Source organism: Piliocolobus tephrosceles, chromosome 1, assembly GCF_002776525.5.
Source record: "Piliocolobus tephrosceles isolate RC106 chromosome 1, ASM277652v3, whole genome shotgun sequence".
Lineage (NCBI taxonomy): Eukaryota > Metazoa > Chordata > Mammalia > Primates > Cercopithecidae > Piliocolobus > Piliocolobus tephrosceles.
Genome location: NC_045434.1, coordinates 98,063,484 through 98,077,123, shown reverse-complemented (window position 1 = coordinate 98,077,123; position 13,640 = coordinate 98,063,484). Strand labels below are relative to the sequence as shown.

The 13,640-nt window shown below is 38.5% G+C and overlaps 1 protein-coding gene across 12 annotated transcripts in view; it reads left to right on the top strand.

Annotated features, from left to right (window-relative positions):
* The window catches only part of SLAMF6 (SLAM family member 6), a 40,017-nt gene that overhangs the window by 16,265 nt on the left and 10,112 nt on the right, over positions 1-13,640 (top strand). For 10 of the 12 annotated variants that reach the window (XR_002731979.1, XR_002731977.1, XR_002731978.1 and 7 more), the window contains 2 exons: positions 5,531-5,733; positions 11,395-11,727. Coding sequence is in view for 9 of the 12 variants with exons in the window: in XM_023214249.2 (XP_023070017.1) it covers positions 5,531-5,733; positions 11,395-11,727 (536 nt within the window). In the remaining 3 variants the exon portion in view is untranslated. The remainder of the gene's footprint in view (positions 1-5,530; positions 5,734-11,394; positions 11,728-13,640) is intronic. The other 2 variants (XM_023214254.1, XM_023214253.1) reach the window with 1 other exon arrangement.

Here is a 13,640-nt window from a genome sequence, read left to right as displayed (position 1 = left end):
TTGACATATTTGTGAATTTTCCAATTCTCCTTCTGTTCTTGATTTCCAGTTTTATTCCATTATGGTCATAGGAGACATCATATAATTTATGTCTTTTATAATTTATTGAGACTTGTTTTTGTGGCCTAATATATGGTCTGTCCTATGAGAGCGACTTATGTGCATTTGAGGAAATGTATATTTTGCTGTGTTTGGATATAGTGCTCTTCATATATATGTCAGGTACTGTTGGTTTATAATATTTTCCAAGTCCTCTATTTCCTTATTGATCTTTTCTCTAGTTGTTTTGACCATTATTGCAAGTGAGGTATTGAGGTCTTCAACTATTACTGTAGAACTATCTATTTCTCCCTTGAATTTTGTTAATGTTTGCTTTATGTATTTTGGGGCTGTTGTTTGGTGCATATGTGTTTATAATTGTTATAACTTTTTGCTGGGTTGACCCTTTTATTAATGTATAATATCCTTTATTGTCTCTACTAATAATTTTTGACTTAAAGTCTATTTGCCAATATTAGTATAGCTACTGTAAGTCTCTTTTGGTTACTACTTGCATGGAATATCATTTTCCATCTTCTTACTCTAAATGTATTTGTGCCTTTGAATCTAAAGTGAATCTCTGTATGTAGAAAATAGTTGAATCCTATTTTTCCAATTCATTCTGCCTATCTCTGCATTTTAATTGAAGAGTTCAATTCATTTACATTTAAAGTAATGACTGATATGTAAGGACCTACTTCTTGCATTTTGCCATTTCTTTTCTATATGTCTTAAACCTTTTCCCCCCAATCCCTCCACTATTCTATTCTTTCGTGTATAGTTCATACTTTTTGGTTTAGATTCCTTTCTCGTTTCCTTTCCTGTATTTTTAGTTATTTTATTGTTATCCTCAGTATTACATTTAATCTCTTCAACTTATAACAAGCTATTTTGAATTCACACCACCTTAGCTTCAATAATATACAAACACTGTGCTCCTATATTGTTTCATTCTGCTGCCTTTATGTTGTTGTAACAAACTACATCTTTGTACATGTGTGCTTATTAACAGATTTATAATTATTGTTTTACTCATTTGTCTTTTAAATCATGTGGGAAAAAAGAGAAGTTGCAAAGCAAAAATGCAAGAATACTGACTTTTGTATTAATCTATGCAGTCACATTTACCTTTGTTCATTGTTTCTTGGTAGGGATTTCAATTACTTTCTAGTGTGATTTTATTTCAGCCTGAAAGATTCCCTTTAGTATTTCTTATAGTACAAGTCTACTAACAATAAACTCTATCTGTTTTTGTTTATCTGCAAATGTCTTAATTTCTCCTTCATTTTTGAAGGATAATTTTTTCAGATGTTGAACTCTTGGTTGATGGGTGGTTTTTTTTCTTTCAGCACCTTAAATATGTCATCCCACTGCCTCCTGGCAACAATGGATTCTTCTGAGAAATCGGCTACTGATTTTATTGAGGATCACTTGTACATGACTAGTTGCTTTCTTCTGATGCATTTGAGATTCTCTCCTTGGTTTTCTTTTTCTGGTTTGATTATAATATGTCTTGCTATGGATCTCTTTGTGATCATTCTTCTTGGAGTTCATTGACTTTCTTGGATGTATAAATTCATGTCTTCTATAAAGTTTGGGAAGTTTGGGGGATTATTTTTTCCAAATATTATTGATGCGCTTTTCTCTCTCTCCTCTCCTCCTTGGACTCCTATTATACGTACTTTTTGGTATGTTTGATGGTGCCCCACAAGTCTCTTAGGCACCGTACATTTTTCTTCACTCTTTTCTGATCCTCAAACTGGATAATTTCAATTGACCTAGCTTCAAATTAGCTATTTCTTACTTCTGCCTACACAAAGCTTCTGTTGAAAGCCTCTAGTGAATTTTTTATTTCAATTATTGTATTTTTTTCAGCTCCAGAATTTCTACTTAACACCTTGTTATTATTTCTATCTTTTAAAAATATTTACTTTTCTTTATATATCCTTTTGATTTTCTTTAGTTCTTTGTCCATTGTTTCCTTTAGCTTTTTGAGTATATTTAAGATAGTTGAGGCCAGGCATGGTGGCTTATGCTCATAATCTCAGCACTTTGCAGGGGCCAAGGCAGGTAAACTGCTTTAACTTGGGAGTTCAAGACCAGCCTGGGCAACATAGTGAAACTGTGTCTCTACAAAATACTTTTAAAATTAGCCAGGGATGGTGGCACATGCTTGTAGAACCCATTATTCAGGAGGCTGAGGTGGGAGGATGACTTTAGCCCAGGAGGCAGAGGTTGCAGCAAGCTGAGATCGCACCACTGCACTCCAATCTGGGCAACAGAGTGAGACCCTGTCTCAAAAAAAAAGACAGTTGACTTAAAGTCTTTGTCTAGTAAATTCAGTATCTGTCCTTCCTTGGGGACAATTTCTGTTCATTTCTCTTGTGAATGGGTCACACTTTCTTGTTCTTCACATGCTTTATAATTTTTTGTTGAAACTAGATGTTTTGAATACTGTAATATGTTAACTCTGGAAATCAGATTCTTCCCCTTCCTCAGTATTTGGTTTTGTTGCTTGCTCTGGGTTGTAATTCTTGTTTGTTTAGTGACTATTCTAAACTATTTTTGTAAACATTGTATTATTTGTCACATGTAGTCTCTAAAATGTCTTTTTCTTTAGCTTATGGTCAACTAGTGTTTTGACAGATATTTCTTTGAACACCAGAAGGAATAAATAAACAAACAAATAAATAAATGTCGGTGCTTGTCTTTGCAGATTGGCTCTGTTTTGGGGCACTCCTTTAATGCCTAGACAGGCTATTTACCACTCTGCTTGAGCTTTGTCTTTTTTCTTGTACCCAGCATAAATATCAGCCATAGTTAAAATCTTAGGGTCTTCTCAGAACTTTTCTAAGTATGTAGCCTGCCCTAGGCATGTATGTGGCTTTCCAAATTCCCTAGTATAAGCAGACATTTTTTAATGCCTGAATTCTTCTAAGAATCTTTCTCCCCAGCTTTTCCTCCCAGGCATTCAACGTATCTATTTTTTGCCTCCACTATAATGTTTTGCCCCAGGTATTGATGGCCTTTCAGTGTTTATGAGAAATGTCCTCTGCATGGCTAATTTTCTACCTGAAAGAGGTAGTTGAAACAGAGACAAGTGCTTTTCCTCAGTTCTTTAGGGAGCATCCAGATAGTTCAAAAAAAGACAAATACAATTCTTTCAGAACCAGGTCTGCTCTATGCCTGCTGGAACCAGTGACCATGGTCTCCTACTGAAAATGTAGATGGACATCTTCAAGACTGCTACCAAGATGGAGAAAAGAGATCAGGGAAAGGGTGATCAAACGTTCTGTAAAGTTCCGCAATCGTTTTTTAAATTGTATATGTGTAAGCTGTACAACATGACATTTTGATATATGCAGTGAAATGGTTACTCTTATAGTCTAATTTGCATGTTAATAGTCATGCAAATTAACATAGTCTTTATCTTGCACAGTTACCGTTTTCTTGCAAGTATGGTAAGAGTATCTAAAATCTACTCTTAGCAAGTGTTCAGTATACAATACAATCGTATAAGTATAGCCTTCATGTTGTATATTAGATTCCAAGACTTACTTACCATATGTATCTGCAACTTTGTACCCTGTGACCTACATCTCCCCATTTCCTCCCTGTTCCCTCTCTCCACCTCTGATAACCACTGCTTTATACTTTGTTTCTAGGTATTTGACTTTTTTTTAACTCCTTTTTTTTTTCTTCTTTTTTTTTTTTTTTTTTTTTTGGTGTGATCATGGCTCACTGCAATCTCTGCCTCCCAGATTTAAACAATTTTCCCACCTCAGCCTGCTGAGCTGGGACTACAGGCATGTTCCACCATGCCTGGCTGATTTTTTGGTATTTTTAGTAGAGACAGAGTTTCACCATGTTGACCAGACTAGAACTCCTAGCATTTTTAAGTTGCCTCTTTTTTTGACTCATCATTTGCTTGGTTGCTATAATCCTTTGACCAGTTTCTACAGTTCTGACAAAGTTGATTCTGACAATGTTTGCTCATTCTGTGTGTGTTTGCATGAGTGTTCATGATTTTTGTGGAAGGATGGACCCTTGCAGCTATTTATTGTGCCATTTTCACTAATGTCACTGACCTTCAGACTTTAGGCCAGCAATTTCAACAAAGTAGTCACCATTCCCCTGAAATCCCTCTCCCCTTTGATGCCACACCTGCCTATACTATGCCTGTTGCTAGTATTAGGTGATCCCTAGCACCTTCTTTCCCTGTTCCTGGGCTACATGTGCTATAATCATTGGAGAAAGTTATTAGTGTAGTGCAAAAGTGATTGCGGGTTTTCCCATTGAAGGTAATGGCAAAACCCGCAATCACTTTCGCACCAGCCAATGCAAAACTGGACGCACTCCATGAATGCTGCCTGTCAACCAGTCTTGGCCAATTCCTCCTCACTGCTTCCACACTCATTTGTTGATCACTTGTCAGTTTCCTAACAAATTCCTCACAGCAGCTTTTACATGTCTCCTCCGGCTTTCTCTAGATTCTGTGAGATCTACTTCTCTTAGAACAACTTTGAGAACAACATAAGTGAAATATTCCAACTTCTTCCCCTTTAACCTCTAAATCTTTTGGGATCTTTAACCTCATTATTTTCAGTCTCAAAAGAAAAGGAGAACCACCTCTACCCAAGACTAACCTCTTCACGTATGCTCCTAAGCCCACCCTGGCTTCCTCCTCAGAAATGACACTGTTTTGAATACTCCCTTTCAGCATATCTTAAGTTTTTTCTTTCTCTCCCAGCTGCTTCCCTTTGCTCCAAATTTGCTCAGTACTCTGCTACCCTAAAGAGTAATTTCCATTTGTCCTACGTTCTTCTCAACATTCTGACTATGTTTCTCCTCCCTTTCCTTTTAATTCTCTTGAGAAATCAACCCCTGCTCTCTTTCAAACTGCATTTGCCTGCTGTGGAGCTAACACAGCTTGCTATATCCCTCTTTGCTGTATCTATCAATGGGCCTAAGCTAGTCCCTCAGGTTAGAAACCCCAAAGTTTCTTGACTTTTCTTTTTCAGAATCTGCTTAGTTCTACCTCTCTCCTCTCTTTCCTAAGACACTGCTCTCTTTATACTTTCCTAATTTTCAAAAATACTTCATGTTTTTTAATATCTTCCAAACTAATCCTCCACTAATCAGGTAACCCTTAAAAACTTCTCTATGCTAATCTCAATCTACTTAACGTTCACTGAGTTCCCTGGACCAGGTTATGGGGAAATACAATGCTGCCTAAGACATTATTTGAGTTCCCCAAAACACATCATACAGTAGATGAAACTTGTAAACAAATGTACCCCAAATGTCTGCTGTCTTGACATCCTCACCAGAGGATGGGCAAGACTTTAGCACCACCTTTATGTTGCAAGGGGTTCCCCAGTGACTTATGAGAGTCTCAAAGGAAAGCTTCCCATGAGTCCCCAAAGCAGCCTACCAGTTGCAGCTAACATGAGGCATCTTTCCCATTCTTAAATTTCTTTTCTGCTTCTAGTCCTCTACACAGGATGCCAGCACAGCCGTTTAGATGCCCTGCCTATTCCAAGAACATCAATATCCATGCCAAGGTTGCTGGTCCCGGATGCTCCCAAAGCATCAGTGTTGATTCCCAGCAGGGCAGAGAAAAGGACCTCCATGTGCCCTCTGGGCCACACCACAACACCTTGGCCCTGAAGCAGCTCTGCTCCTGTACAAAGTGTCAGTAGGGTCTTTTAAACATTTTCAGTAGCATCTGACCTTCACTGTCCCTAAGCATATTTTCTCAAATCTAGTTTTGCTTTGGTTTGGTTTTGGGTCTATGGGGAACTATTCCTACCATCTCATCCATCCTGTGCTCCTTCTCCCTTTCCTTCACCACAAACTACTTTCTCCCCTCCGCCCTGTACCAATGCAAAAAAAATAAATATAAGCAGAGGCAAACAGATATTTTAGCTCTTCCTTGAAGGATAAATAGGAGCTTACCATGTAGGAAAGAAAGGTGAAGAAGGGCATTTTAAGCAGAGGGAAAAACAGTGAAAAAATAAACAAAGCAAGGCATTCTTGGAAGAATTACAAATAATTAAGTAACGGAGAACTCGTAGGTTTTATTCAAGAGTTTGCTACAATGTCATCTCCCATGAACTGTTCCCCGACAACTCCCAACTGTCCCCAGTTCATGATTCTATCAATTTGTGCTTCCATGGAGCACATATCTCTAACAATTCAACATTTATTGAGCTAGAAAATGTGTGCTAAGTTCTAGGAATATAGAAATAATAATCAGAATCCCTGACCCCAAGATTATGGAAAAGAAAGGAAAATAATCTTATAATTATAACAAAGAGAAAGAACTGCTTGCAATCGCATGTGTAAGTGCAATAGTGATACGAGGGCAATGCAGATGCAAAGCCCTACACTAGCTCAATGCCCAACCCACCACATCAGAACTAACTACTCATTTACCTGTCAGGCTCCTCTATCAGATGATGAACCCAGAGGACTGTTATATTCCCAGTTTCCAGTCCAGGAACTGGTACATAAAACAGACCTAATAAATATGGTCTGAATGCCATGGTTTCTGAGGTTTTACTAATTGAATTAGCATAGAAGTTAGCAAATAGAATGAATGACTTGTTACATAAACTAATTATTTCAATCTATAAAATCAATGGAACTTAAAGGAGTGTTCTAGGCAAGGGAAGAACAGCTCCTGGTGAGTCCTTGGGCCACTGAGTAAGCCCAGATCCCCTACCAAAAGGAACTGAGCTTTAACATTATAGACAGAAAACCTCCAAGAGATGGAACGGAGATACGTCCATTCACTCAATAAATATTCAGGGGATGCTTACTATGTGCCAGGCAATGTTCAAGAATGTTCACAATAGTAAACAAAACAGACAAAAATCTTTGTCTCCATAGAGCTTACATTCTAGTGGAGAGGTGACAAAATAAAAACAAATATGCAAATTATAAAGTATAATAGATGGTAAGTCCTAGATGGTAAATCCAAAGGCAGCTGGATGTGCAAGGGTGGATGGGGGCTGATGGTGTGAAAAGAGTGGTCACACTTCCTTAAACTCTCTGAGCAGGAATGTTTGCATTAATGACTTTATAGAGGCAAAAGAGTAAGCTGCATGGATACTTGGAGGAAGTACATTCCAGACAGAAAGGATTGCAAATGCAAAAGCCCTGGCCTGTTCAAGGAATAGCCAAAGGGGCTGGAGCAAAGTGAACAAGGGGGAGAATATAGGAATTAGGTCGAAGAGAGAGAGATGGCCAGATCATTTTGGTCCTTATAGACCATTGACATGTAGCCAAATACAGATCTAGAGATAGGACATTATCAGCATTCCAGGATCCTTCTTTTATACTCCCTCCTATTAACCACCTCTCCCTCCTCCTCAAAGGTAACCACTCTCTTGACTTCTGACAGCATAGATTTGTCTGTTTATCAACTTTAAATAAATAGAATCATATCATTGTATTCTCTGGTATCTGGACATTTTGCTCAAAATTTTTCTTGTGGTATTCAACCATGTGATTCAGAGGAAAAAGGAGTCAGGGTGACAAATAACAGTGTATTAAAATGCTCATAGGAAAGATGTTGATGACAGCAATGCTCATGTGCCTGGAACCCATATGACAAGTCATGAAAGAGAGAGGAAGTGCAAGCTCACCCAGGAGCTGAGCACTAGGACGCCAAGAGACATTTCCTCCCCTATTCAGCTCCTCACGTAAGAAGTAAGAAACCCTCAGAAATGATAACATTCCATGCTCATGGACTGGAAGAATCAACATCGTTAAAATGGCCAAAGCAATTTCTAGATTCAATGCTATTCCTATCAAACTACCAATGCCATTCTTCACAGAATTAGGAAAACTATTCTAAAATTAATATGGAACCAAAAAAAGAGCCCAAATAGTCAAAGCAATTCTAAGCAAAAACAACAAAGCCAGAGACATCACACTATCTGACTTTGAACCATACCATAAGACTATAGTAACCAAAACAGCATGGTACCAGTACATAAACAGACACATAGACAACTGGAAGAGAACAGAAAACTCAGAAATAAAGCCACATCCTTACAACCATCTGATTTTTGACAAGGCCTACAAAAACAAGCAATGGGGAGAGGACTCCTTATTCAATAAGTGGTGCTGGGATAACTGGCTAGCCATATGCAGAAGATTGACACTGGACCCTTACCTTTAACCATATACAAAAATTAACTCAAGATGGATCAAATATTTATTTATTTATTTATTTATTTATTTATTTATTTTTCGGATCAAATATTTAAATGTAAAACCTCAAGCTATAAAAATCCTAGAAAAAAATAGGAAATATCCTTCTTGACATTGGCCTTGGCAAAGAATTTTTGGCTAAGTCCCCAAAAGCAATTGCAACAAAAACAAAAATTGACAAGTGGAACCTAAGTAAACTACAGAGCTTCTGCACAGCAAAAGAAACTATCATTATAGTAAACAGACATCTTACGGAATGACAGAAAATATTTGCAAACTATGTATCCAACAAAGGTTTAATATCCAGAATCTATAAGGAGCTTAAACCAATAAGCAAAAACCCCATTAAAAAACGGGCAAAGGACATGAACAGACACTTCCTAAAAGAAGATATACAAGTAGTCAACAAACATGAAAAAATGCTCAGCATCAGTAATCATCAGAGAAATCCAAATCAAAACCACAATGAAATACCATCTCACACCAGTCAGAATGGCTATTATTAAAAAGTAAAAAAAAAAAAAAAAAAAGATGCTGGTTTGGTTTATGATATGGTTTGATTGTGTCCCCACCCAAATCTCATCTTGAACTGTAGAGCTCCCATAATTCCCACATGTCATGGGAGGGACCCGAAAGGAGGTAATCGAATCATGGGGGTAGGTCTTTCCTGTGCTATTCTCATGATAGTGAATAAGTTTCATGAGATCTGGTGGTTTTATAAAGGGGAGTTCCCCTGCACACATTCTCTTTGCCTGCCGCCATGTAAGATGTGACTTTGGCCAGGCACGGTGGCTTACATCTGTAATCCCAGCACTTTGGGAGACTGAGGCAGGCCGATCATAAGGTCAGGAGATCGAGACCACAGTGAAACCCCATCTCTACTAAAAATACAAAAAATTAGCCGGGTGTGGTGGCGGGCACCTGTAGTCCCAGCTACTCTGGAGGCTGAGGCAGGAGAATGACGTGAACCTGGGAGGCGGAGCTTGCAGTGAACTGAAATTGTACCACTGGACTCCAGCCTGGGTGACAGAGCAAGACTCCATCTCAAAAAAAAAAAAAAAATGTGACTTTGCTCCTCCTTCACCTTTCGCCATGATTGTGAGTGCCATGGCCTCCCCAGCCATGTGGAACTGTGAGTCAATTAAACATCTTTCCTTTATAAATTACTAGTCTTGGGTATGTCTTTATCAGCAGTGTGAAAATGGACTAATACACTTTTTTGACTTTTTAATAATAGCTATTCTGTCAGAATGACAGCTGGAAGAGAATAGAAAACTCAGAATACACTAATATACATTTTTATATTTTTGTATAGCCATATGCAGAAGATTAAAACTGGACCCTTACCATTCTGTCAGAATGGCTATTATTAAAAGTCAAAAAATAAAAAAAAATAGGTGCTAGGTCCCACGGTGAGGTTGCAGAGAAAAGCAAACGGTTATACACTGTTAGTGGGAAATGTAAATTTTCACTGTGGAAAGCAGTTTGGAGATTTCTCAAAGAATTTAAAACAGAGCTACCATTCAACCCACCAACCCCATTACTGGGTATATAGCCAAAGGAAAATAGATCATTATACCAAAAAGACACATGCACCTGTATGTTCATCACTATGCTATTCATAAAAGCAAAGACAAGGATCAACCTAGGTTCCCATCAATGATGGATTAGATAAAGAAAATGTGGTACGTATACACCATGGAATACTAACCAGCCATAAAAATGAATAAAATCATGTCTTTTGCAGCAACATGGGTGGAGCTGGAGGCCATAATCCTAGAAAACTAACATGGGAACGGAAAACCAAATACAACATGCTCTCACTTATAAGGGGGAACCAAACACTGAGCACACATGGACATAAATATGGGATTAATAGACACTGTGGACTATTAGAGGCGGAAGGAAGGGAATGGGTATGGGTTGAATAACTACCTATTAGTTAATATGCCCCTATCTGGGTGCAATATACCCATGTAACAAACCTGCACATGTACCCTCATATCTAAAATAAAAGTTGAAATTTTTAAGAAAAAGAAGCAAGAGATCCTGAGAAGGTTAGGTAATGATTATAGTTATTTATTCATTGACCCTCTAGAACATTTCCACAGACTCTACTACGTGTCAGACTTGGTGCTGAGTACTGACATGCAAGGATGATTAAGGCATGGTCAGTTAGACAAACAGGTGAACAAGACTACAAAATAGTGTGATAATTGCTAAGAATTTGGGAAAGGATGCTAAGGAAGCATCTTCTTTAAAAATCATTGTGACCATTTCACCTTTTTTGCTTAAACATTGATAGTTCTAAATAAGCTCACAAGAATGTAGCCATCATGTGTTACTATGAAATTACATATATTATTTCTATATGTATCAATTTTGTCTCTTCCTAATCTTTCTGAGAGAATAAAGAAAAATCTCCTGGTATAATGAAAAGAATACAAAGTCACTGGAGTCAGAAGACCTGGGTTTGAATCCTGACTCTGCTATTCTTTAGCTGTGCGATCCTGGGAAAATTAGTTAACATTTCTGTGGCTCAGTTCCTTTATCTATAAATGGAGTAATAATATCCATCCTGCCTGCCTCACAAATTGTAGTCAGCATCAATGAAATAATGTATAAGAAGAACTGACTATCCTATAAATCCCTGATATTAGTCCCTGTTACCAGCCTTCTAAATTGCACAAGCCTACTAAGATGGACACACAGTAGGTAATCAGTAAATATCAGGCTTTAATTATACTTTATTAGCAAAGACTTGCAGTTTTTGGAGTCTATAGTTTCCTGTCCCCCTCAACCTAATGTCTGAGGAATTCAGAGGCTGGGGTCACAAAGTATAGTTATGACCTAGGAGTGACCAGCCAGTGTAGAACCCAGCGTGGACTGAGCCAGTTTCATCTAGACTAGCTTCCTACTAACCAAAAGCGGCTGACATTTTGCTAGAGGTGAAACTCTGGGACTGTGATTATTCATTTAGAACCATCTCCTTATGCTTTCCTACTCTGTCATATCTCTGAGTTTTGGTATCAGAGAGCTCTAACAGACTGGCAGAGTTAGGTGAAAGGGTGCAGGACTTGGCAGGGAGATTGTCAGGAACATTTGTAAAACCTTTTCCTTCTGTGTTTACAGGGAATCTAGTTTCACAAAGCCGCTCAACCCCACTGATGGTGAATGGGGTTCTGGGGGAGTCAGTAATTCTTCCCCTGAAGTTTCCTGCGGGAGAGAAGATCCAGTCCATCACTTGGCTTTTCAATGGAACATCTCTTGCCTTCATAGTACTCTCTGAAACCAACAGTACAAAAATCCACGTGACTCATCCTAAACAGCGAAAGCGACTGAACTTCACCCAGTCCTACTCCCTGAAACTCAGCAACCTGGAGATGGAAGACACAGGCTCTTACAGTGCCCAGATAACCACAGAGACCTCTGCAAATCTGTCCAGTTATACTCTGAGGATATTCAGTGAGTCAAAATATGGGGTTTAATTCCATATGGACTGAAAAATATACGTGTATTTCAATCCTATGTGACTTCAAATGTGCACTGTCACCTAGTGGTAAAGAATATGGCATTTGGAGTCATTGAGTCAGTGTCAACACAATGACATTGCAAAGCCAGTTAATGACAGAGCTGAGGACAGAGTCTGTCTTGTGTCCCAGCTCAGAATTACTTCACTCCAGTAAAATGGTCTTCTTCAATCAGAAATGTAGCAGAAGTAATGGAAATCAAATATTTACGATAGTGTTGCCTTGTGCATTACATGTGTTTGCCATGTAATTCTCACAAAGCTTCCATGAGGTAGGTACAGATCTTATACCCTTGAGGAACAGCCTCAGTCACAGTGATTTGCGTACAAGTCACAGAGATAGTAATGGCAGCACTTCCCACATAACTACCTGCCACAACACCTCCCTTTTCACAAAGGCTAGTCTGACCCAGTAGAGTGATCTGTGTATAGAACAGTGGTCTACCTAGAAAGTTCTCTGCAAAGATAGGCTGATAATGAGAAGGATCCTTTCTGTCAAGTTTATTTAATTTTTAACAATATTTTCCCCCGATGGCTCATATTAATCACCAGTCAACAATCTGCCTTCCCAAGATTAAAAAGAATGAAAATGTTATCAACATAAAATTATGGAAACTATAATGAGGTTGCTTATGAGTCAATATCAGAAAAATACCTCTCTAGCAACCAGTGATATTCAGAGATGCCATTAATGGCTTTAGAATAACGACTTAGCAGGAGATTCAAGCATTAAATTGTCAATCAGACCAGAAAACATTAAAAACCACTGAAATTCTATAATTCTTATCCACTTGAGGGCCTGTAGTGTCTAAAATTCACTCAGAGTTCTTTGGGTTAAAACATGGTACTCAAAAAAGCACTGTTAAAATAAAATGTCTCCACAGACAGATTACAAGTTAACTTTTAGTATCCCCTGAATATTTGGCAGGTTTATCATGTTAGATTAGTCAAAGGCATGTCCTTGAAGAATGGAACACCAAACAGGTAAACGTAATGGGAAAGAGGTAATGTCTGGAAAACTTCTATACAAGCGATTCTAACTAAAAAGGAAAAATCACCCTGGGGCAATGTATTACTTTCTTGAGGCTGCTGAAATAGAAATACCATAAAGTAGGTGGCGGAACAAATTCATATTCTCTCACAGTTCTGGAGGCCAGAAGTCCAAAATCACAGTGTGGGCAGGGCTTTGCTCCCTCTGGAGGCCGTAGGGGGCAATCTGCTCTCTGCCTGTCCCATCTTCTGGTTGCTGTCAACACTCCTTGGTTTTCTTTGGCTTGTGGCTGCATCACACCAATCTCTACCTCCATAGTCAGGTTGCCTCCTTCTCTTCTGTCTGTCCCAAACATCCCTTTGCTTTTCTCTTATGAGAACACTTGTCATTGGGTTTGGGGACTATCCAGATTATACTGGATAATCTCATATAACTTAATTCCATCTGCAAAGACCCTTTTGTCCAATAAGGTAATATTCAGATTCTGGGAATTAGGACACGGACAGATCTTTTGTGAGGTCATTATTCAACCCACTACAGGCAGAATCACCCTGGGTGACCAGTAATTATCTAGGCAGTGTAGGATACTGGAGAGAAAAGAGACTCATCCAATGGAAAGCCTGAAATGGGTACCAGGCTTCATCACGTTTGCTGAGATAATATTCCTCTAACATTGTTGAGAAGACCAGGTATGACTTATCTTGCAACAACCACCCTCTTGAGGCTCAATGCTGATCTCTTTCAGGGATTTTTAGAGTGCCATCTCCTTCAAAGGTACATACACAAAGAACTGTGTGAGCCATACCAGGTTGTTTTACAATAGTGCAAAGGAATTTCTTTTTTTTTTTTTTTTTTTTT